The sequence below is a fragment of the Mus musculus genome, chromosome X, assembly GCF_000001635.26.
Source record: "Mus musculus strain C57BL/6J chromosome X, GRCm38.p6 C57BL/6J".
In the NCBI taxonomy this organism is placed as follows: domain Eukaryota; kingdom Metazoa; phylum Chordata; class Mammalia; order Rodentia; family Muridae; genus Mus; species Mus musculus.
The window spans coordinates 102,626,715-102,653,127 of record NC_000086.7 but is presented as its reverse complement, the minus strand read 5'-3'; the positions used below and the strand labels follow the sequence as shown (position 1 = coordinate 102,653,127).

At 40.5% G+C, this 26,413-nt stretch overlaps 1 protein-coding gene across 5 annotated transcripts in view; it reads left to right on the top strand.

Annotated features, from left to right (window-relative positions):
* Positions 1–8,826: 8,826 nt before the first annotated feature.
* Phka1 (phosphorylase kinase alpha 1) overlaps positions 8,827–26,413 on the top strand; it is a 130,327-nt gene continuing 112,740 nt past the window's right edge. For 3 of the 5 annotated variants that reach the window (XM_006527894.4, XM_006527895.4, XM_017318427.2), the window contains exons 1-4: positions 8,827–9,281; positions 10,749–10,907; positions 14,000–14,047; positions 16,417–16,585. In XM_006527894.4, the coding sequence (XP_006527957.1) occupies positions 9,204–9,281; positions 10,749–10,907; positions 14,000–14,047; positions 16,417–16,585 (454 nt within the window). In that variant the 5' untranslated portion in view covers positions 8,827–9,203. The remainder of the gene's footprint in view (positions 9,282–10,748; positions 10,908–13,999; positions 14,048–16,416; positions 16,586–26,413) is intronic. The other 2 variants (NM_173021.3, NM_008832.2) reach the window with 1 other exon arrangement.

Genomic DNA, 26,413 nt, shown 5'->3' with positions numbered 1-26,413 from the left:
TCTAGTCCCATGTTCTTGGACACCCAAAGTTATTATTGATTACTCTCATAATATTTGTGCCACCATTGCTGTGGTGGCTATTCTCAGTTGCCAAGTTGACTGTATCTGGAATGAACTACAGTCCAGAAATTGAGAACACACCTGTGACCCAGATCTTGACGTGGGAATGACTCACACTTTTAATCTGGATCAACACACACCTTTAATTCAGATCTTGAGGCATGCCTTTAATCTGGGCCATGCCTTCTTCTGGAGGCCTATATAAGGACCATGGAAGAAGGAAGGGTTTATTCCTTCTTTGCCTGTTTGTACTTACTTTGCCAGCTTATCTGTTGGAGCCTACTTATACAGGATTCCTGCTTATACAGAAGACCGGTTGAAACACTCAGCTTCATGGGACTGAGCAACTAGTAGTTTCTTGGACTTTCCATTCACAGCTGCCCATTGTTGGGTTAGTTGGAATGCAGCCTGTAAATCATTCCAATAAATTCCCTTCATACACACACACACACACACACACACACACACACACACACACACATTCATTCCATAGTTCTGTGACTCTAGAAAGCCCTGGCTAATACAAGACACCATTGCCAATCAAAAGGTTTATTGGGTTGGTGTTTACATTTTTCTTTTGGAAGTGTGCAGAGAACCTTCCTCTACCAAAAACTCTAGAACACAGACCATAGTACATGTACACACTGTACTGGCTCAACTTCTCCATAGTCAGTAATTTGTGTAGATGTTGTATTCAGCAATAGGGCCTTGCTGACAGCTTGTGGAAAGCAACCTGTAGACTTGGTAGCAGCCTGGATTGTTTGAAGATTACAATGGGACACCCCATTGGCCAGCAACTCAATTAGATGTATGTGATCCTCCCTGTCCCCAGGGATTGTTATGCCTCAATCAAGAGACCACCAGGGACCACAACTCTGATGCAAGCACATGACAGTCTTTATTCAAGTTTGGTCTTGAGTCACAAACCTTCCTGATGCAACAAGTTAGGAAAGTTACACCCATGTCTAGGGACTTAGGGTTTATATAGGGAAAAAATTGGAAGCAGGGACTTCCAAGCCTTGGTATTACATGATTGGGTATGTGGGTAAAGGAATGTTGGCCTTTAAACTGATTGGTGCATAACATATGTTCAAACAAGGAGAGACCACACATCTAAAAGGGGCATCTTGACCTAGGAACAACTCATGTTTTCTTAACTCATCCTATTATTGTGACCAGATTATCCTGTTAGTGTAAGCTGACCACAGCTGGTATGTCTATTTTCAACTGCTGAAAACACTTTGTGGTCTCTTTCTCTAGGGGCCCAAGGGTGGGGGCCATGTCACTCTGTGGACAAGTAACTTAAAATGGAGTTTGGAGAGCAAGATGGAGTTTGTCCTGCTATTTTGATCTCTTCAGAATCATAATTAGCCCACAAGGGCAAAGGGAACAGAGACAATGGATGGAGGAGGGATGGTGGTCAGAAGTCCAGTGAGTACATAAGAAAAGTGACACCTGGACCAGGAAGAATAACTTTTCTGGGGGTGATTCAAGGCTTATATAATTTGGGGATGGGGGATCAGAATATTCAGGATGGACAGAATATTCAGGATTGGTTGAAGGCTTATGATACTCAAATGCATACAGAAGGATTTCAGGAATTTCAGGTGCTAGCCCAACAGGTTCTTTTGAGGAGAAAGTAAGTTGAACATGTAATCTTAACCAAGGCTATGTGACATTCTGCAGATAGAGATGTGTGGGATTTTTGAACTCCCCAGACAAGGTCAGAGAAGAGAAGCCCTGCCAATGAAAGTAGTCCTCCATTATACACCAAGTTCAAAATGTTATCCCGTCAGTGGTAGACTTCCACCTTAATTAGCAGGAGTTTCCCATAGATTTACCCCAATTCTGGCACTTGAAGCTTCTTGTGGTGGCAAAAGATGGTTTGGTCTCCCCCATTATTTGGTGATTTTATTTAGATCACTTTCATATGTGTTTGTATTTTAGGAAGCTTCTACTGTAATAGGTTTCCATACTACCCTTCCAATGTCCCTTAATTTTAGTGGTCTCTACCCGTCTTCACTCCCTAATTTTTCTCTCCCCTCCCCACTTGATCTTCCTATTTCATCCCCCATCCATTTATAGTTATTTCACTTTCTTAGACAGATTTGTCATCTCTAGTCCCTTACTCTACACCTAACTTCTGTGGTTCTATACAGACAGTATTTGGTTATCATTGACTTGACAGCTAATATCCACATATAAGCAATAACATACCATATTTGTTATTCTGGGACTAGGTTACCTCACTCAGGATATTATTTTCTAGTTCTGTCCATTTACCTGTGAACTTCATAATTTTATTTCTTTTAAAGGCTGAAATAATATTCAATTTTGTAAATATTCCACATTTTTCTTTATCCATTCTTTTGTTGTGGGACATTGTTAAGGCCTGGGTAATGCCTGCCTGTCTAGCCAGCCATCTTATGCTGTTACTAATGTTATAAGAAAACTTTCTCCTGTGCAATTACTAGGAAATTTTCTTATGCCCACGTTGGTTGCATATTCTGTTATACAGGTCAGTTAGAACTGCTCTGTATAGGTAGCTACAATAAGCTTGGACCCAAACCAACCACCCAACAGCACTTCCTGCACCTGTGTATGAGCTTTTATGGTTTTTGCCTTTATAAACTGACCCTGGGATGGACCTCAACATAAGAAAATATCTGTACCAATGTAAGAAGCCATCTGAAGTAAAATTTCCATTTTGACTAGAGGTTGAGAAAAGTTTTAAGTTCTGAAGAACTCCCTGGGAATTAACATCTTACTTGGCAGAAAGAGTTGTATATATGAAATCGTGGTTGGCAAGTTAAGATATGAATGTTAGGCAAGGTAAGTCCCCTGCCACAGTTGAAACTCTCAACTAGTGGGAACAGGATACGTATACAACAAAGACATGTTCCTAAAGTCTTCTATCCCTAAATCCTGATTGGTGAAATAACTTGGCACAGATGTTTGTGGATTTCAGGCTTAAAAGCCCTGTAGGATTCTGGCTCATAGTCAGTCACAGTCAGCTCCTGATTATAGTCTGCGGTCCAGGAGAGAATGCTCGATAACCTATCCCCGTGTGACTGAGATTGGTGTACGTGTGGTTTGTGGAGCAACTCCTGGACCCCAACAGACATCTAGGCTGTTTCTAATTTCTGGTTAATTTGAATAGAGCCACAATGAACATGTTTGATCAAATGTTTGTGGTGGTATAGGTGGATCTTGAGGTAGTTCAAATCCCATCTTTCAGAGGAAACAACACAGTGATTTCCATAGTGGCTGTACAAGTTTGTACTTTCACCAGCAATGAATGAATATTCCTCTCATTCCACATCCTTGGTAGCATAAACTGTCATTTGTTATATTGATCTTTGACATTCTGGGAGTAAGATGAAATCTTAAAGTAGTTTTGATTTGAATTTCCCTTATGTCTAAGGGTATTGACCATTTCTTTAAGTATCACTCTGTCATTTGAGTTTCTTGTTTTGGGAATTCTCTGTTTAGACCTGTACCCTATTTTTTAAATAGGTTATTTGTTTTATTGATGTCTAGGGTTTTTAGTTATTTTTATTTTACTTTATTTTTTAAAGTATATTTTGGATATTAGTCCTCTGTCAGATGTGGAGTTGGTAAAAATCTTTTACCATTCTATAGGCTGCCACTTTGTTCAAATGATGGTGTGATGGCTATTCCCAATTGCTAACTTGGCGGCTATATCTGGAATAAAGTACAATCCAGAAATTGAGGGCAAACCTGTGACTCAGATTTTGAGGCTGGAAGACACATGTGTTTGTTGTTGTGGTTGTTGTTTATTAGGTATTTTCTTCACTTACATTTCAAATGCTATACCAAAAGTCCCCCATACCCTCCCCCCCAACTCCCCTATACACCCACTCCCACTTCTTGTCCCTGGCGTTACCCTTTACTGAGGCATATAAAGTTTGCAAGACCAAGGGGCCTCTCTTCCCAGTGATGGCCGACTAGGCCATCTTCTGCTACATACGCAGCTAGAGACACGAGCTCCTGGGGTACTGGTTAGTTCATATTGTTGTTTCACCTATAGAATTGCAGACCCCTTTAGCTCCTTGGGTACTTTCTCTAGCTCCTCCATTGGGGGTTCTGTGTTCCATCCAATAGCTGACTGTGAGCATCCACTTCTGTGTTTGTTAGGCCCCTGCATAGTCTCACAAGAGACAGCTATATCAGGGTCCTTTCAGCAAAATCTTGCTGGTGTATGCAATGGTGTCAGCGTTTGGAGGCTGATTATGTGATGGATCCCCGGGTGTGGCAGTCTCTAGATGGTCCATCCTTTCATCTCAGCTCCAAACTTTGTCTCTGTAACTCCTTCCATGGGTGTTTTGTTCCCAACTCTAAGAAGGGGCAAAGTATACCCACTTTGGTCTTCGTTCTTCTTGAGTTTCATGTGTTTTGCAAATGACACATGTGCTTTTAACCAAGATCTTGAAGCACACCTTTAATCTGGGCCAAATCTTCTGCAAGAGGCCTGCATAAGGACACTGGAAGAAGAAAGGCTCACTCTTCTCTGCTTGCTGCACTTACTTGCCAGAACATCTGTTGGAGCCTACTTCTTCAGGATTCCAGCTTATAATAGAAGACCAGCTGAAACACCCAGCCTCATGGTTCTGAGCAACTACTAGTTTCTTGAACTTCACATTTATAGCTGCCTATTTTTTGATTAGTTGGCCTGAAGCCTGTAAGTCATTCATATATATATATATATATATATATATATATATATATATATATGAGCTCCTGAAACATCTCCACCCACCTCACTAAGTTCTCATTGGTGGGTCACTACCATGCCAGCCCCATGGTTCAAATCCCCCTGGCCTTTGTGATGCATAGCTGGCAAACCCACACTTTGCCTCTGTACCTTTCTCTCTTGAACCCAGTTGAACTGCTGTGTGAAGGAAAACACAACACAAACTTAGTTCAGAAATGACAGTAACAGCCAGGCATGGTGGTACACACCTTTAATCACAGCACTCGGGAGGCAGAGGCAGGTGGATTTCTGAGTTTGAGGCCAGCCTGATCTACAGAGTGAGTTCCAGGACAGCCAGGGTTATACAGAGAAACCCTGTCTCAAAAAAAAACAAAAACAAAAAACAAAAACAAACAAACAAACAACAACAAAAATGACAGTAACTCAATCGCTGGGTGCAGCAACTAAAATTCTAATCTTGTAAGCCTTATTAAATCTAAACCCTTTGGTGGCAAATCCTGACAGATCTATCACTGAAACTGGGAGACACTCATAGCTACATCTTGTCCTCACGCTATCCCTGTCCAAAAGGACCTAATTCTCTCCTGCTTCCTCTCTTCCTCCGACCAACCAGGAAGTCCCTCCTACTCTCCCAGTGATTGGCTCCTTTATTCATTAGGGGATTGGTTCACAAGAAGTCTCCTGAGTATGCTCCTTGTCTGCAACCCTTCCCAGGAGAGTGGAATTAGCATCAAAATACAAACAGCACCAGGTCCATCCACAACATTTCCATCTTCTGATATCTTCTCTAATTTCTCCTTCAATGTCTTAAAGTTTTTAAGTTTACAAGACTTTTACTTGTTTGATAGAGTTACCCCAAATAGTTTATATCATTTGAGGCTATTGTGAAGTATATTGTTTCCCTGGTTTCTTTCTTGGTTCATTTGTCATTTGTATATAATAGGAATACTAATTTTTCTGATTTAATTTTATATCTGACTACTTTGTGGGAAGTATTTATGAGCTGTAGGTGTTTCCTAGTGGAATTTTTAGGGTAACTATGTATACTATCATATCATCTACAAATAAAGATACTTTGACTTCTTTTCCTATTCGTATCCCTTTGATCTCCTGCAGTTGTCTTAATTCTCTAGCTAAGACTTTAAGTATTGTGTAAGTTTGAATTATCCTGGTCTACTTGGCGAGTTCCAGACCAGCCTGGTCTACATAGTGAGCTCCAGGCTATTCAAGAATGTAAAGAGACTCTGACTCAAACAAACAAACAAACAATTAAAAGAAAAGGGAAGAAAAAAGGAGTTCTGGGAGATGGCTCAGATATTCAGACCCCCTGAACCTATGTATAAGCTTGATGTGGCTGTGTTCAACTGTAACCCTAGCACTAGGGGGAAGGAAACAGGTGGATACTTGCTAGAAACCTAAAATAGTGAGTTCTAGCTTCAGTGAGAAAGCTCCTCTCAATACATAAGGTGGCAAGTGAAAGAAAAGGACAGCCACCTTCAACCTCTGGTTTATTTTTTTCTCTCTCTTCTCTCTCTCTCTCTCTCTCTCTCTCTCTCTCTCTCTCTGTCTCTCTTTCATCTCTCTCTTACACACACACACACACACAAGATGCACATGTACAGATGCATGTGTACAAATACAAACACACAAAATAAAGAAATAGCAAAATTTTAAAAATACAAACAAAGCAATAGTACATTTTATATGCATATTTCCAAATAAATATATTAAGAATCAACTTGAAAGGATACAAATCAATCCAATAATGGTGGCTACTTTCAGAAGGGGAACAAAGAAGACTATGGTAGAAGATATTAAACAGAGAGAACTGGATTTAACTTTATTTGTAATATTGAAACTCTTAGGAAGAGTTAACTTTCATATTATTTTGAACACTATACAACATGGACATGCATCAAAAACATCACACAGTATCCCATAAATATGTACAACTTTTACATGTTGATGATTTTAAAAAGAAGCAATGACTTCAGACTGACAACTATAATTTGATTTATAATTAGATATATCTAAAAAATAAGTGCCTGTGAGACCTGGAAACATATATAAAAGGAGTCAACGAAACCAACATGGAAGATCACACTTCCAACTAGTTAATTTTTATGTGTCTTCATTTCTCCACCTCTAAGATAGGTTTAATTATTAATACATTTCAATGAAACCCCCTATTTTGTACAACTAATATATATTAATCAGAAGTTTATCTACTTAACAGGGCCATTATATAAGGTATATAATAAAAATTCCAACTTATTAAAGGGAGAAAATGTAGTGTTCGGGTTAACATAAGCTGTTACAGTTTTGTTTCTCAATATCAAACAGCATCCTGGTTTTCATGCACCAAGCTCTTGTGAGGTAGTCAGCATGAGTCAGCCTCCTGGGTCTTACTGGTTCTGGGACACTGAGCAGATCAAGTTTCTAAGACTACAAGACTGAAAGTCTAAATTGGACCAAGGATAAAAGCACCAGGGCAATGCCAGCCAACAGGGTCTGCTGATAGCCAGCTAGCTATCATTCTTAGTGATGCCACACCTCTGCCATTCCTAATCCAGTCATGCTATCATGAGGTGAAGGGAGGTCTATGCATAAGGAATATAAAGAGTAGAAAGAAGATAGTGGTGTGGGGAATTATGATTTCAATATTTTATTTCACCTTTTTGTATTTTGCAATTTTTCTTTAATGATCATATACTACTTTAATGTTTGAAAATGTGCTTAAATATCAAGGTGAAGAAAAACTAGACGACAGACACTTGAAGGGGACCAGGGTAGAGAAAAAGGTTTCTGAGCCTATAGTCTGAGTGAGGGCAAGATATCAGGGAGTTAGGGGCATAGGCAGGAGGGTGTTCTCTCCAAACCGAACTCCCTTTCCCAGTGTACTAAGGACATGAAGTGCTGTACTGGCCAGCCATCGCATTTGCGTAGGTTGTGACTGCAATGGGAAACTATTTGCTGGAGAAGTCCGTGCCACTGTGTTGAACTGCATCATTGACTGGCTGTTCAACCTGAGCACTTGAGCACTCACCTTTCATCACCATTATCAGATATTCACTAGTCACCTTCCAAGGTGCCTGACTATACGCTATACTGCCTGAGGAAGAAGCTGCAGCAGAGACAAAGGTGGCAGTGGCGCAGAGGCAGCTTGTAAGAAGAGAAGAAACTTAGGAGAGGAAAAAAAAAATAGAACGAAAATGCAAAATCACTGTGGGCAGAGTGAGGTGGCCAAGGAAGGCTTAGATTTAGAACTTGAAAGGTCAAGAGACAGTCTTATTCTCTTACCCGGCAAATCAGAAAGCAGGTGGTACTCCTGCTGAGCCCAGAAGAAGTTTGGGAGGGCTATGAGTAAAGGTTAGGGGTTGGGACAGTAGAGCTCGGAAGCATAAGCCCTTTGGGGACCGCCTGCCAGAGGCAGATTCCTCAAGCTCCTCACTGTATCCTCGGCAGCCTTCTTCCCCAGCCCTCCTCAGTCACTTTAATTTCAGCTGAATGTTTGTTCTTTGGGCCTAGTCACCTATACTTTACGAGGAAGCTTTCCAAAGCAGATAACTCCCACTGTCAGCTGTCCCATCAAGAGCACCCTCAGCCACTGCTTGGCTCCCTATTCTGCTCTCAGCCTGCCTGACACTTGCTTCCTCAAAGCTCCCTAACCGCTGCGGATTCGCGCATCTTTAAGGAGGAGCTAAAGAACTCCTTAGGGAGCTGGGGGTTTTTGTTTGTGTGTTTATTTGGTTGGTTGGTTGGTTGGTTGGTTTCAGAGTGTGGCGCTTAATCCGACTTTTTGCTCCTGAAGATCCGGAAATGGAATCGTTCAGTCCCAGTCTCTCAGTTTTGAAGAGTTCCTGAGGGTTCCTAAAACTAGTCCTTCAGAAGTAAGAGCAACAGCCTGTGCGCACAACCGTGCAAAATTAAAATAGTCACTTGTAGTGTTTCGAAAATAACTCCCCCGGGGGGGCGGGGAGAGCACAGCGCCTCGGGCGACACATTCTGGGCGGAGGGTGGCGGGCTACTGGCCCGTGGGCGTAGCGCGCAGCTGCAGGACCCACGCCCCGCCCCCGCACGCTCGCCAAGGGAGGCGGCACCCGGGGCGCTGACCCGCTGCTGTCGCCGGCCTTCAGTCTCAGGGCCGCCCCGGTCTCCTTCAGTCAAGCGGAGGATGCCGGTGCGCCACCCGGGGACCACGGGAGACTGAGTGGAGACGGGGTCTTTGCCGGCCGAAGCCTAGACCGCGGGAGGCTGAGCCGCGGCCTGAAGTGGACTCTGAGGCCGCCGGAACCAGGTGACGCGCGGGAACCATTGGCCACACGAGCAAGGGAGCGTTTAGAAGGTTTCCGTAGGCCTGGCGTCCGAGCTTCCCGTGTGTGCAGTGGGGGATTAGGGACGTGGCACCATGAGGAGCCGCAGTAACTCGGGAGTCCGCCTGGACGGCTATGCTCGGCTGGTGCATCAGACCATCCTGTGCCATCAGGTAAGTGTAGGTAAGGGTGAAGTGTGAGCTCCGGACACTGACTCTGGGTGAACCCTGAACGCATTTGTCTCTGGAGAGACCTTAAAGGATCCCGAAGGAAAGTTGCATGTTGAACTTGGAGTAAAATCAAAGTGTGGCATGGAGAATCACAATCCCCCACCCTCGACCCCTCTGCAGTGATTCCAGAGTGATGGTTTCTGAGCTCAGACAGAATGCCACCCCTTCCCCCAACTCCCCACCCTCCCAACTATGGCAGGATTCCAGGGACAGAGTTTCAAGAAATAACACTTTTTTATTGCCCTCACCCCAGGTTTGGGCCATCTACTTCCACTCCACTTCCCCAAAGATGTATGAGAACATAGAGCATCCTAAGAGACCTTAGACTACTGTGAAGGTCAAGGCACTTTGTACATACTTTTAAACAGTTTTGCACAGTGGCTCAGGCTGGCCTTGAACTTGGGATTTTCCTGCCATAGCCTTCACAGTTTGGACAACAGACCACAAGCCAGTGGGTTTTTTTGTTTGTTTCCTAAGCCGTTGTTGTTTTATTTCTTCCTTTGTTGAGAGGATTTTACCTTGTAGCCCATGCTGACCTCAAACTCCCCATCCTCGAGCTTCATCTCCCCATTGCTGGGGTAACAGGTATGCGCCACTGCACCTGGTTTATATGTGCTCTTTGGAGTTGTTGGTTTTTGAAACCAAGTCTGTCTTTGTAGCCCACGATGGCCTGAAACTCACTATGTAGCTGGCCTCGAAGGAGCGTCAGTCTGGAGAATTATAGGCTATAAGGCACTGCACCTGGCTGTATATATTTCTAGATTTCTTTCCTACTCCTTTACTTCAGACTTTTCGTTGCTAGTTGAATTTAACTTTTATATTTATTTTTCTTTTAAAATGCACTTAGTGGCATCCTTAGTACTACATTTGATAATACCCCTAATAATGCCTTTATTTTAATAATACCTGTGTTTTGGACTTGTAAGCTTTCAGCCAGCTCTTTCCTTATTCTTAAGATAGTGCATGGAAATAGAAGAAACTTTCTCATCTCATATAAATATGTTCTGCAATGCTGATTAGCAGCAGTAGCAGCACACTGACTAGTCCATACTACTTTATTATATATATATATATAGTTGAAACTTGCTGAGAGAGGAGATCCCTCCTATCAAAAAGTGAGGTAATAGATGTATTAACTTGATTGTCATTTCACAGTACATTCATGTATGTATCAAATCGTCATGTTGTATACAGTAAATATGTACAGCTTTTATTGTCAGTTATAACTCAGTAAAGCTGGGGGATAGTATCTACCTGCAACTGGTTAAAAGAGAAGAAAGGTCGAAAATTTGAGAATGGGGAAGTAGGAGAAAGACTAAAGTTTCTAAGTAAAATATTCCCTAGATTTTGTTCCCTTTAACATTCTGAGGTTAGTTGCCTGTCCTCTCTCTCTCTTAATTGATCTTGCAGAATCCAGTGACAGGCTTGCTTCCAGCCAGCTATGATCAAAAAGATGCCTGGGTCCGAGATAATGTGTACAGTATCCTGGCTGTGTGGGGTTTGGGCCTGGCATATCGCAAAAATGCTGACCGTGATGAGGACAAGGCAAAGGCCTATGAACTGGAGCAGGTAATCAAAACAAAACTATACAGAGATGTGGGGCTCTGTGTGGGTGTAATGGGGGAGCAGGAATTGAAGGAAAAATAGCCCTTGTGCCACCTTGCTCAAATTGCATTCTATAAGGTTTTCCTACTATTGTATCTGCAGTGGGTTTGGTTTGGTCTGATGTGGTCTGCTCTGGTTTGGTTATTGTGGTGGAAACTTGAAAACTATAATTCAGGGAAGAGGGCTCAGACTATTTATTACTTTACTTTTGAAAATCCTACTTGGATATATTTCCCAAGATTAATAATTCTCTAAGTGTATTTTCAGGTTCTACCATTTTATTTTCATTGCAAGGAATATTTGGGAGCAAATGTGTATTATTTTATTTCTCTCTCTCTCTCTCTCTCTCTCTCTCTCTCTCTCTCTCTCTCTCTCTCTCTCCCTCCCTCCCTCCCTCCCTCCCCAAAGTGTACTATTTTATCTCCCCCCTCTCTCTTTTGAAAATAATTGTGGTATCTGTATGAGTGGACCTGACAGATCAACAGGTTTTCTTCATTAGACAAAAATAATGACTTCGTTGATCTTTATAACTATGACCACAATTTTAGAGAGCCTGTTGCCTGGGGTCAAATTGAGGTCAGAGTCAGCAGATGACTTTAAGCCAACTTTTAAGGCACCTTCCCCTCAATAAATTAGTATCCTTTCTAGAACTTCTGAACAGAAAGGAACTACTTCATCTTAAGTGTTTAAAAAGGCAATCATTTGGCATCATTTGAATTACACAAGACCTTTAATGATAAAGTACTATGCTAGTTGTAAGTATACGTAGATCTTTTCCCATTAGTGAGAAGGAGCCTTACCACAGCAGCTGTTTCTCCTATCGTCTTCCTTGAACTTAAGAAATCTGAGCTCCACTTCTGATTTACAAATCAGGTTATTGGGATCTGGTTATTTTTAAAAGCAGCAACATATTCAGAAGTTGTTCTTGGGAGTGGGACAAGTCTCACTGTATTATCTTCAGCATCAGTAGCCATTTGGAATTCCTTCAAGCCATTACTGAGAGATACAAAAGAGTTTTTGCTCTAGTGAAGCAAGTACAGACTTTTATAGAAATAATGCCATAATAGAAATTTGGAAGACATAGAGTGTATTTTTTTTTAAGAAAACCTCTCTAGTCCGATATCCTATCCTGAATGTTTTGCTGTTTTGATCTCAGTTGTTTGTTCCTTGTTTTGATTTGCTATACATTAATATCAGAATAACTTCAGTTATGTGCCTGATATAATTTGATCAAAAATTTTCAGTATTATAAGAATAAATCTGTTGTTCCATCATTCATTGGAATTACTTGGAAAGCTTTTCATCGATATCCTAACTGGATAGACCTCACTTTAAAACAGTTTAAGTAAGAATTTAAAAATTATATCCATGAGCACTGGTCTTTTTCAAATTACCTAGGTGATTCTGATAATGTGCTGAGATAATAACCGATGTAAAACTAGTAAGTGAACATAGATTAAGTCCAATACATCCACAGATTAAATTTCTACCTGCTGCCAACTTGCCATTACTGTGTGGATTTCCCCCAAAGCATTGTTAGTCATTTATATACCCTTTCTTCCAACTCTCGTTTTTGCTTCTCTTTCATAAAATCAGAAAACCAATAAGAATAGCAGATGGAAATAAGAAATGGGTTTAACTAACTTCCTTAATCTATATTGTAAATAGAATTATACACAAATATATATTTACAGATTCCCTCCTTTCTTGATCACATAGATAAAAAACAAGTCTCAGGGCTGGAGAGATGGCTCAGTGGTTAAGAGCACTGACTGCTCTTCCAGAGGTCCTGAGTTCAAATCCCAGCAACCACATGGTAGCTCACAACCATCCGTAATGAGATCTGATGTCCTCTTCTGGTTCATCTGAAGACAGCTACAGTGTACTTATTTATAATAATAAATAAAAGAATATTTAGGCCAGAGCAAGCAGGGCCAACTGGAGCAAGTGGGGTCGACCGGAGTGAGTGGGGTTGACTGGAACGAGCAGAGGTCCTAAAAAAATTCAATTCCCAGCAATCACATGAAGGCTCATAGCCATCTGTTCAGCTACAGTGTACACATATACATAAAATAAATAAATCTTTAAAAAATGTCTTATAGCTATAAAAATAAACACTCAGGCAGATCACCATCTCTTTGGCTGCCCCCACTTCTGGTTCTTAGTTTCTTCTCTTTGTATTGTCTCTCATCTGTTTCTCATGGGTTTTCCATTACCTTTTTAGGAATGATTTCCAGCTCTCTTCCTTTAGCTCTGACCTCAGTTGAGATCCAAATGCCAGTTTTTATGTCTCTTCTTACTAGTTTTCCCTGTGTGTCCTGTGGTTCTTTAAACTCTGTGTGCCTGAGAGCCCACCTTTCCAAGTAAAACACAATACAACACTGTACGAAACAGTAGTAACTTGCCACTGTGTTTCTCTTAACAGTGTTCTTAATTTACAGTCGCCCTCACAGTATTACTTGGAAAATTTTCTCATAGTATGGTCTGTGGAACACAAAGATGACTTAAGATCTTCTAGACTGTAAAACAGAAAGATTTGTAGAGAATTGGGGAAGCTGTTCCATGCTGTGATGTTCTAAAACATACTCCCTACTCATGCCAGGTGTGCATGAGATGTACACATATACATATAATCAAAACACTCATACAGATGGAATGAAAAAATGAGTCTTTAAAAATAAAATGAGATTTTAACTAAGAAGATGCCATCAAGGCTAGAGGGCATATACTGGCGGAGCCTTAGAGCCCGGGGAGTGAGCTAACTTGCGCCTTTTCTCTAGGTGGATTCTCAACTATTAGATGGTTGGCTCATTTTTAGGTAAAAGTGCCTTAGAGTTTTTATATTAGTACTTAAATTCAAGGGATCATAAAGCATGGCTTTTGATTTAACTTTTAGCTGCAGTCTGTTTTGTGTGCCTATAAAGTAAATGCCATGCAAGTAGAGCCCAGGATAGGGTTACTAGTTCTCAAAGGTCATGTACTGACCGAAGCTGCTGAATAAGTGTTCTTGTATCTCGGTATGTTTATAACCGTCTGGTTTCCATTTATTTTTGCAGAGTGTAGTGAAGTTAATGAGGGGACTGCTGCACTGCATGATCAGACAGGTATGGCACTGGTAACAACTTCTGATAAAACATAACATCTTAATGATGCTTATAACCTTTTATTCAGATTCACAAATTGTAGTCTCTAATTTTAGAAGGTTCAGAACTCTGGGATGGGCATGGTACACAGACCCTGTTACAACTAGAATTATTTCCTTTCAGTCTTTTTCCTCCCCTTATGAATGATTTTTCTCAAAAAGAATCATTATCCTATTTGCAGTTATGCGCACTAGATAAAGCATGATACAGGTTTTTTTTTTTTAATCTTATCTGAAACTTTTAGGCCCACATCCCTTCTAAAACTAATACATTTTCAGATTTTTAAAAAGATAAGCACACTGCACGTTATATAATTTCTCATGTCTTCAGTAGATAGAGAAAATACTCTAAGGAGCTGAAGTGGTTTGCAACTCCATAAGAAGAACAACAATACCAACCAACCAGACCCCCTCCCCAGATCTCCAAGGGACTAAACCACCAACCAAATAGGGAGCCTTGGCTCCAGCTGCATATGTAGTAGAGGATGGCCTTGACATGCATCAATGGGAGGAGAGGCCCTTGGTCCTGTGGAGGCTCAATGCACTAGTGTAGGGGGATGCCAGGGCAGTGAGGTGGGAGTTGGTGGGTGGTTGGGGGAGCACCTTCATAGAAGCAAGGGGGGATGAAATAGGGGGTTTCTGGAGGGGAAACTGGGAACATTTGAAATGTAAATAAATAAAATATCCAATTAAAAAATAAATAAATAAAGCTGTGTACCACCACACAAAAAAAGAAAATACTCTGAAATTAAAAAAAAAAAAAACTCTCTCTAGGAAAACATTCCTTACACACTAAATGGGATAAGGCCTATAAAGAACCAGATGTTGATTTGAATTTAGTGTTTACACCTAATTTAGTGTTTGAAGTTTGAATTTTGAGTTTTGATACAAAATTTACGTGGAAAAAATCATTCAAAGTATTCTCAATTTTAAGATTGGGGCAAAGGAATCTTGAACTTCAAATAATTGGTCTTCCCTGGCCTTGTGTGTAGCTAAACATCCTTTTATATGTGAATTGAAAATTTGCAGTTCCTTACTGGTGAATTACCTGCTAGAGCTTTGCCTCTTTGTAGGTTGTCTGTTTCTTGCTTATTGACTTCTTGTGTATTATGGATGTTAATCATTTGTACATTGCAAATATGTTTATAGTCTACCATTTACATTTTGAGTTTATGGCATTTTTCCACACAAAAGTATTTTACTAAGAAACCTATATTCTGAGATCTTAAAACATATTGAACCTGAGTTAATTAGAGCAAAGTAGAAAGGAACAGATCTCAACTTCTAAACTTCATGATTTTTAAATGAATATGAAGTTATTTATTGTATGTATCTCTTTACTAGTCTCACATATATCACTTTGTGTCTTTATACTTTATTTATATTTTAGATAGTTATGCTTTGTCCTGTTAAATAGATATAGTCACAAATTTCATGAACCATATTTAAGATTATCATACATCAGAGACATAAATAATCATATCTACATATCAGGAACTAGGTTAGAAACTAGTTGCCTGTTATCTAAGGTCTGGATTTCTGCTCTGTGTGTGTGTGTGTGTGTGTGTGTGTGTGTGTGTGTGTGTGTGTGTTAGGGATTGGACCCAGGGCCTTATGCATCCTCAGATTACAGTACCGCTGAGGTATATCCCCAGCTCCCAATGAGCCTCTTCTAATTAGTTTTCTATAATACCAGTTTTGTGACTCTATATGGCTCTCATTAACTCTTTTTATGGCATCTTCAAAATTTATCCTCTTGGGGTTAGAGAGATGGCTTAATGGTTAAGAGCACATATTGCTCTTGCAGAAGACCTGAGTTTGGTTCCTAATACTCACTTTTGTTGGGTGGCTTACAACTCTTATAACTTCAGCTCCAAAGAGTCGAATGCCCTCTTCTGGCCTCTGGGGGTACCCACACCCACAAACAACTATGCACAGGTACATTAATAAAAATACCCTCATCTGTCAATTTATCTGCACATTCCTACTTTAAATTCAAGAACAAATGTATAGCACTGCATTTTCTCACTAAACTGTTCTTATACATTTGAGCGTCCAGTTTCTCTACAATATGACAAAGTAACCATTTGAAAAGCATAGAAAAGAGGAAATGAACAAGAAATAGGTGGGTTTTTAAAAACTATTTCTTATTTTTTATTAAAAATGCTAGATTTCCCCAGTGTAGAAAAAAAGCAGGTAATAGTATATTTCCCATATTCACAATTTCCTGAAGGCAGAGTATGGTGATGTGTATGTCAGAGCCCTACAGATAGATGCATAGCATATAGGTTGATTTATCTGACTGGCCATTTTATACTGTTTCCTTGTCAGGTGGATAAAGTAGAGTCCTTCAAGTACAGTCAGAGTACTAAAGATAGCCTCCATGCCAAGTACAACACCAAAACTTGTGCCACTGTGGTGGGTGATGACCAGTGGGGACACCTGCAGTTGGATGCTACTTCTGTGTACCTGCTCTTCCTAGCACAAATGACTGCCTCAGGTCAGTACAAGAAGAGAATAACTGCATGCTTGTAAGTTTGGATCATCTCTGGTTCATCTACTTTCTCTGTAGGGATTGACTAGAAAATAAAGTATCTGTTTAGGGTACTCAATGAAGCAAATTGCAAATAACAATAGTTTGTAAGTTTGCTATAGCTAGATAACTTTTTTTGAGGTATAGGCAATATCTTATTTTATTGAGAAGCAAATTTGCAGTTCTAATTAATACTCTTTTGAAATGGGAACCCAGAAAAGTGGGCTAGATCTTTAGCTAGGTTTTTTATTATTATTTATTAATTCTCAGATGCCAGGAGATGGGAAGGAAGGGCAAAGGTTTGTTTTTTTTTTAATTTTCATATTCTACACCAGTATGCCTTTGGTCACTGTGGCTACAGAACCACCCAGTTTATATATTCTTTATTAGTATGATCTGAATCTAAATGTGTATGTTTCATTATTAAGCAGTATTCTATTTAAGTAGTTTTGTGATAATAGTTAGATGCCTGATATGTAAAAGAAAATTAAAAAAAATATAGTAGCTCACATCTCTCTGTATCCTAGCACTTGGGAGGCAGATATAGGCCAGCCCTAGTTTACATACTAACTTCTAGGTCATTCAAAACTACATAAAGTGATGCTTTATAGATGTAAAATTGGAGGTGAAAACAATTCTATTATATGGAGTTCCTAAACTTAATAAGAACATTTCCAGATCATTCAGAGTAAGTTAATGTATTTACAATACTATGTTTTCTGTGGTGTTGGGGTTTCAAAGAAGGGAATCATGCATGCCAAACAAGCACTCTACCACTAAGCTAAAATCTTTTTTTTAATTTCTTTCTTTTTTTTTTCCTTTTTTTAAAATTAGGTATTTTCCTCATTTACATTTCCCAATGCTATCCCCAAAGTCCCCCATACCCACCCCCCCACTCCTCTACCCACGAAGCTAAAATCTTAACCCTTTACATTTTTTTTGAGAGAGGATCTCACTAAATTGTCCAGGCCAGAGAGTTCCTTGATATTAAAGGAAACAAATCTCTCTCTCTCTCTCTCTCTCTCTCTCTCTCTCTCTCTCTCTCTCTGCCTCTCTGCAAATAAATGTTTGGTAATAAACTCCTTAACTTTTTTCTTTTTACACCCTAGAGTTTGAATAAGCTTTCTTTGAAATTATGAGTTGATCATCCAATTAATCTCCTTTTGGAGGAGAAATTTCTTCCACAACAAATTTAATTTTGTTTTATTTCTTTAAGTAGAATGGTAGTTATAATTTCACTTTGAATAATATTTTTATTTCAACTCTGAAAGCTGTTTACCATTTTTAATTTTTAAATTTAAAAAAATTGGGGTGGGTGGTATTTTGAGACAGGGTTTCTCTGTGTAGCTCTGGTTGCCTTGGAACTCACTCTGTAGACCAGGCTGGCTTCAAACTCGGAGATCTCCCTGCCTCTGCCTCCCGAGTACTGGGGATTAGAGGCATGTGGCACCACTGCCTGGCTCCCTTGGGTATTCGATGGCTAGTGTTTTTAAGCTCCCAAGTATTCTGACCTGATAGAGTTGTAAAGTAAGTATGACGTTGCCACCTTCACCTAGCTTTTTATTTTCTCTCTTTAAAGCAGGCACTGACTAAATATCCCTGATGGTTTTTAAATATGATTCCCCAAAATGGAAGCAAAGATAGATTAAAACATTTCATGAGGACTTCTATAGCATGCTAAATATTTTAGAATTATATTCTGCAACCAGTAGAGATGTTTGATGTGGATAATCAAGGGATGGTTCATTCTAGTAGCAGGAAGATAGGTTGCATGAGATAGATTAGATAAAGAACAAAATTAAGGTAGAAGACTAGTAAAGAAGTCAGTGAAATACTTTAGCAATAAATAATACAAATTTTGTATAATGCATTTGGATTGAAGTTAAAAAGCAACATTGTGGTGAAAAGAATATAATAAAAGATCTTCATAGAGAACTAGCAATAGCTTGAATGTTCTTGAATACTTAGTTATTGCCCGAGCTTTTGTTCCACCGGCAAGAACACGCTCAGAACAACCGGAATCTTCTGCGGCAAAAGCTTTATTGCTTACTTCTTCAGGAGGAAGAGAGAAAATGGCAAAACCCCGTCCCTTTTAAGGAGACTTATCCTCCGCCTAGGACGTGTCGCTCCCTGATTGGCTGCAGCCCATTGGCCGAGTTGTCGTCACAGGGAAGGCAGAGCACATGGAGTGAAAAACTACCCCTGGCACATGCGCAGATTATTTGTTTACTACTTAGAACACAGGATGTCAGCGCCATCTTGTAATGGCGAATGTGAGGGCAGCTCCCCACACTTAGTGAAGATAGATTTAGGCAGAAATTGAATGAAATTTATAGAATAGTAGCATGAAGAGCTCCAGCAAAACAGCCAAAGATGCTGGAAATTTAAGAACAAACCAATACTTTGAAATTGTCCATTGGATATTGTTCAAAAGGATTTGCAGTAAGTAGAGAAGCACTCAAAAAACCCCTAATTATTAAGAACATCAAGGGACTGAGGTATCTGGCCTCAGCTTAACCTCCTATCCCAACTCAGGATAATAGAAGCACTATTCCAGGCTGTATAGACAGAACACAGGCTTCCTCTCTCCTAAGCTCTAGTTTAGTGGTTCTCAACCTTCCTTTAACTTCTTTTTTTTTAAGATTCATTCATTCATTCATTCATTATATATAAGTACACTGTAGCTGTCTTCAGACACACCAGAAGAGGGCATCAGATCTTGTTACAGATGTTTGTGAGCCACCATGTGGTTGCTGGGATTTGAACTCAGGACCTTTGGAAGAGCAGTCAGTGCTCATAACCACTGAGCCATCTCTCCAGCCCTGGTTCTCAACCTTCCTAATGCTTGAGATCCTTTAATACAGTTCCTTATGTGGGAGTGACTCACAACCATAAACTAGTTTTTATGGCTACTTCATTTTGCGACTGTTATTAATCATAATGTAAACATCTGTGTTTTTAAATGGCCTTTGGGAGTCATGATCCCCATGTTGAGAATCACCATGTTGAGTTTAAGGTTCCTGAATGTCCCTCAGAAAACAAGCTGGCATCATTTATTACCCTTCCAAGCTCTGTATTGCAAGCCCTAGTCCAGGCAAGTACAGCTTTAGGATCCCCCATATCCCCAGACACTTAGGAAATAGGATCTCCCTTAGATAGAGCAGAGTGAGACCACTATGTCATCTACTTCTTGACTGAGGCAAACATCCTACACTGGAATATGCAAGCTGGGAAGATCAGAAGCTACCACTCTGTCCAGAGCTTAGTGTCTAAAACAGGAATGCCATTCCAAAAGAAATGGTCTGCAGCACTGGCATGAATATTCTCATGGAAGGTAGCAACACACTGTAAAAACAAAGCTCCTTAACTCTTCTGAAGAAAATTGCCTTTACAAATGAAGTGTGAGAAAATTAGATAATTACTTAGTAATTATGATGTAGGGCTGGAGAGGTGGCTACTCTTCTAGAGGATCTGGGCTTGATTCTCAACATCTACGTGATGGCTCACAACCGTTTGTAACTCTAGTTCCAGGGGGATTCCATGTCCCTTCTGGCCTCTGCAGGCATTGCACGTACATGGTACACAGATATCATACAGGAAAAACACCCACACACATCAAAGGTGGTCTTAGTAAAAACACATCTAAATAATTAAGATGAAGTTAATTGTTCAGTAACAGCAAGAAACTAAGAAAAAGATTAGCTAGAAATTTTTAAAAATCCAAAGAAAGCTAAGGAGTCCTTTTAAGTGTAAGAACAAGTATCAAAGACTTGACTCAAAGATTGTACCAGAAAGGACCTGAGTCTAATTGTTTAAAACGATAGAGAAATTTATTTTTGAGGATTCGACAAAATCATTAAACAATCAGTTGAAACCAGGGGTTGGGCCTTAGCTTCATACCAGCAGAGACAGCCATCTACTAGATCTTGGAAAGAATTTTTTGTTTGTTTGCTTTTTAGGTGAAGGATGTCCTTTTTTCTTTTTCTTTTTATTGAATATTTTATTTATTTACATTTCAAATGCTATCCCCTTTCCTGATTCCCCTCCCCTGAGGAACCCCCTATCCCATCCACCCTCCACCTGTTTCTATGAGTGTGCTCCCCCACTCACATCCTTGCCAACATGTGTTGTCACTTGATCTTAGCCATTTTTTTGATAGAACATGATTTTAATATTTTCAACTGTTAATATTCAACAAACAGAATAATTGTTTTAAGATATAGTTTGTTGTTATGTCTCCCTTTTCATTTCTGATTTTATTAATTTGGATACTGTCTTTGTGCCCTCTGGTTAGTCTGAAAAGGGTTTATCTATCTTGATTTTCTCAAAGAACCAGCTCCTCCTGGTTTTGTTGATTCTTTGTGTAGTTCTTTTTGTTTCCACTTGGTTGATTTCAGCCCTAAGTTTGATTATTTCCTGCCGCCTACTACTCTTGGGTGAATTTGCTTCCTTTTGTTTTAGAGCTTTTAGGTGTGCTGTCAGATTGCTAGTGTATGCTCTCTCCAGTTTCTTTTTGGAGGCACTCAGAGCTATGAGTTTTCCTCTTACCACTGCTTTCATTGTGTCCCATGAGTTTTGTTATGATGTATCTTCATTTTCATTAAATTCTAAAAAGTCTTTAATTTCTTTATTTCTTCCTTGACCAAGTTATCATTGAGTAGAACATTGTTCAGCTTTCACATGTATGTGTGCTTTCCATTGTTTTTGTTGGTATTTAAGACCAGCCGTAGTCTGAGCTGATCTGATAGGGTGCATGGGATTATTTCAGTTTTCTTGTATCTGTTGAGGCCTGTTTTGTGACCAGTTATATGGTGAACTTTGGAGAAGGTACTGTGAGGGGCTGAGAAGAAGGTATATTCTTTTGCTTTAGGATGAAATGTTCTATAAATATCTGTTAGATACATTTGGCTTATAACTTCTGTTAGTTTCACTGTGTCTCTGTTTAGTTTCTGTTCCCATGATCTGTCCATTGGTGAGTAGGATGTTGAAGTCTCCCACTCTTATTGAGTGGGGTGCAATGTGTGCTTTGAGCTTTAGTAAAGTTTCTTTTATGAATGTGGGTGCCCTTGCATTTGGAACATAGATATTCAGAATTGAGAGTTCCTCTTGGAGGATTTTACCTTTGATGAGTATGAAGTGCCCCTCCTTGTCTTTTTTGAGAACTTTAGGTTGAGAGTTGATTTTATTCGATATTAGAATGGCTACTCCAGCTTGTTTCTTGGGACCATTTGCTTGGAAAATTGTTTTCCAGCCTTTCACTCTAAAGTAGTGTCTGTCTTTGCCCCTGAGGTGGGTTTCCTATATGCACCAAAATGTTAGGTTCTGTTTACGTAACCAGTCAGTTAGTCTCTGCCTTTTTATTGGGTAATTGAGTCCATTGATTAAGAGATATTAAGGAAAAGTAATTGTTTCTTCCTGTTATTTTTGTTGTTAGAGTTGGAATTCTGTTCATGTGGCTATCTTCTTTAGGTTTGTTGAAAGATTACTTTCTTGCTTTTTCTCGAGTTTATTTTCCCTCTTTGTGTTGGTGTTTTCCATCTACTATCCTTTGTAGGGATGGATTTGTGGAAAGATAATGTGTAGATTTGGTTTTGTCATGGAATATCTTGGTTTCTCCATTTATGGTAATTGAGATTTTGCTCGGTATAGTAGCCTGGGCTGGCATTGTTGTTCTCTTAGGGTCTGTGTGACATCTGTCCAGGATCTTCTAGCTTTCATAGACTGTGGTGAGAAGTCTGGTGTAATTCTGATAGGCCTGCCTTTATATGTTACTTGACTTTTGCCCTCACTGCCTTTAATATTCTTTATTTACTGCATTTGGTGTTTTGATTATTATGTGATGAGAGGAATTTCTTTTCTGGTCCAGTCTATTTGGAGTTCTGTAGGCTTCTTTTATGTTCATGGGCATCTGTTTCTTTAGGTTAGGGAAGTTTTCTTCTATAATTTTGTTGAAGATATTAGCTGGCCCTTTAAGTTGGGAATCTTCACTCTTTTCTATACCTATTATCCTTAGGTTTGGTCTTCTCATTGTGTCCTGGATTTCCTGGATGTTTTTGGTTAGAAGTTTTTGCATTTTGCATTCTGCATTTTTTGTCTGTTGTGTCAATGTTTTCTATGGTATCCTCTGCACCTTAGATTCTCTCTTCCATCTCTTGTATTCTGTTGGTGATGTTTGCATCTATGACTCCTGATCTCTTTCCTAGGTTTTCTATCTCCAGGGTTGTCTCCCTTTGTGATTTCCTTATTGTGTTTGTTTTGAGTTTTAGATCCTGGATGATTTTGTTCATTTCCTTCACCTGTTTGATTGTGTTTTCCTGTAATTCTTTAAGGGACTTTTGTGTTTCCTCTTTAAGGGCTTTTAGCTGTTTACCTGTGTTCTCCTGTATTTCTTTAAGGGAGTTATTTATGACCTCCTTAAAGTCCTCTATCACCATCATGGGAGTAGTTTTAGATCCGAATCTTGTTTTTCCAGTGTGGTGGTGTATCCAGGACTTGCTGTGGTGGGAGAATTAGGTTCTGATGATATCAGGTAATCCTGGTCTCTGCTGCTTGTGTTCGTACACTTGCCTCCTGCCATCTGATTATCTCTAGTGCTACCTGCCCTCCGTATATCTGACAGGAGCCTGTTCTTCCTGTGATCCTGGTTGTGTCAGAGCTCCTCAGAGTTCAGCTGTCTCTGTGATCCTGTTATTATGGGATTCTGTGATCCTGAGATCCTGGGTGTGTCAGAGCTCCTGGGACTCAAGCTGCCTCTGAGACCTTGGGATCCTGGTGTGAGCAAGCTCCTGGGATCCTGTTATCCTGTGGTCTTGGGTGCGTTAGAGCGCTTGGGAATGGATCTTCCTCTGGGTGTTGTGGGAATGGCTCTCATCCTATGATCCTGTGTAGGGCTGTGGGTGTGTCGGAAGAGGGGAGTTGGAGAGAGTGCCTGCATCCCGCCCGAGTTCTGGTGTTCTGGGCAGGCAGATGAGCACATGCTTTCTATGCAGCCCCGGGTGGGCATCTGGCTGTTTGAAGCCACTGACCCCACAAGGCAGGGGTTGGACAAGGGGCAGCCCCCGGTACCAGATTCTCAGCCTCCAGCATCCCAAGCTGGATACTGCCGAGAAGCTGAGAACAGAATAGGGGCCCTGGGGTGGCACTTGGCCCCAGAGATACGGGGAGAGAGGGCAGGGGGAAAGAGGGGTGCTGGGTGGTTTCCACGCAGGTGAGAGTCCTTCAGAGACAGTCTATAGTTTTAGAGCTTTATTATAGAAAGGCAGGGAGAAAGAGAAAAGGTAGAAGGAGAGAGGGAGAGGCCAGCCATGGCCACGAGGAGAGAAGGGGGAAGAGAGAGAGAGAGAGAGAGAGAGAGAGAGAGAGAGAGAGAGAGAGAAGGCTAGAGAGTAAGAGAGGTAAAAGCTTAGAGAGTAAGAAAGCTTAGAGAGTGAGGAGGGGCCAAGCAGCCCCTCTTATAGTGGGCTTTGTTATCTTGCTGTTGCTAGGTAGCTGTGGAGGAGTCTAGCCAGAAGGCCATTGGGACATTGTCTACCTGACTAATAGCCACATGCCTCTCCTGTGGGGGCTATAGGGGCGGTAACTTCGACAGGAGCCAGGGGTCCAGGAGACATGAGGGAACGCCTACCATCCCATGTAGGTGGAAATTACCACACATAGGGTACCGCTGGGGTTCAATGGAGACCAGGCTGTCTGTCCTATAATCCTGGGATTGTTAGAGTGTCTGGATGTAGATCTTCCTCTGGGTGTTGTGGGACTGGCTCTGATCCTGGGTGTGTTAGAGTGCCTGGGGTGGATCTTCCTCTGGGTGTTGTGGGATTTGTGGTGGAGTTTGCACCCAATGTCTGACAGGAAGGAGCACATGCTACTGAATGGGCAGAATTCCTAGTTGCCTGGGTCCTGCTGGTCTCAGTTATTTCCAGTGTTGGGGCAGATGTGTCTTTCTCACCTCTGATCCTATGATCCTGGGAGTGTTAGAGCGCCTGGGAGTAGAGCTTCCTCCAGTGTTGTGGGACTGGCTGTGGAGTTTGCACCCAAGGTCTGCTCAGGGCAGTGGCCCAGACAGAAAAGAGGAAAGAAATTGTTAACGAGCTCCAATAACATCATCTTAGAGTGACAGTTCATGTTCCTAAGACTGTGTCTTCTGATGGCTACCAGAGGCTGCATGTTATGGGGGAATAGATTGTACTGAATTAGTTCAGTTAAACCTCTAAATAAATAGAAACAGTCTCCAGAGAATAGTCTCGGATCTTGCATTCTCACAACATACTAACATATAATACTACCCAGTTTTCAACCTAAAAATTTAGATGCAAAGGAACAAGAAAATAGAAATATATAGTGGTACACACCTATATCCTAGCACTCAGGAGGCAGAGAAAGGAGGATTATGAGTTTGATGCTACCTGGGATATATATCATGGCCCTGTCAAAGAAAGTGGGGAGAGGAAAAGAGAGAAAAGGTTGAAAAGAGTGGAAGAGGGAGGGTAGAAGGGAGGACAGGCGTGGGGGCACACACCTGTAATCCCAGTGCTTGAGAGGTAGACACAAGAGGATTGGGAATCCAAAGCCGGGGTTGGTTACATAGTGAGTTTAAAGCCATCTTTGGATACACGAGACTCTTCTCATAAAACAGAAACAATATAAATAAATAACAGCAAAGGGAAGCAGGAGTGAATGTTCTCTTGGATATGATGCCAAATGTATAAACAGCTAAAGAAGAAAATCGTAATTGCAATTTACCAAAATTAACATCAAGGACCCATCTAAGAAAGTAAAAAAGAATCTGTGTATAGTATGATGTCTGCTTGTAATCCGAGCACTTGGGAGGTGAGGGTGGGATCCAGAGTTGAAGTTCATCTTCAGCTAATAGCAAATTTGATGCTAACCTATGAGACCCTATTTATTTATTTATTTATTTATTTATTTATTTATTTATTTATGGAAGCAATGGTAATTCAATCTCTGGGTGCAACAACTAAAACCCAATTGTGTAAGCCTTTAATCTGACTCCTCCAGTGGCGAATCCTGATGGATTCACCATGATACCAGGAAACTCTAGCAGCTACATCTTGCCCTTATGCTATTCCTGTTCCAAAAAGCTGAGAACCCATTAAAAAAAAACACCCAGCCTTTCTCAGTGTGTGTGTGTGTATGTATGATATATGTATGTATGTATGTATGTGTATTGTGTGTAGTGTGTATGTATGTAAAATCAACCTATATAGAAGGAAATATTTGCAATCATATATAAGCTATTTATATTGAGTAGAAAGAATTCTCACAACTCATTGTTTAGAAAATATCAGAATAACTAAGTCAGATATGTTGGGGTGGTATATGCTTTTAAACCTAATAGAAGGCAAAGGTGTGAGGATCTCAAATTTAAGGTCATCCTATGATGACACTGTCTCAGAGAGAGAGAGAGAGAGAGAGAGAGAGAGAGAGAGAGAGAGAGAGAGAGAGAGAGAGGGAGGGAGGGAGAGAGAGAGAGGGAGAGAGAGAGAGAGAAATAGCCTCCTTTAAAATGGCTAGAGTGGGCTAGAGAGATGGGCTGCTCTTCTAGAGGACGTGGGTTCAATTCATGGCACCCACATGACAGGTCAGAACTATCTGTAACTCCAGTTCCAGGCAATATGATGTCTTCTTCTGGACTAAACAGACAGAGCATGCATGAAGCACACAGACATATATGTAGGCAAAAACACTCATACACCAAAAAGCTCAATTTATTTTATAAAAAGTGGCTAGAGGATATGAACTGGATTTTCCTCTATGGAGTTTGTAGAAATAACCATT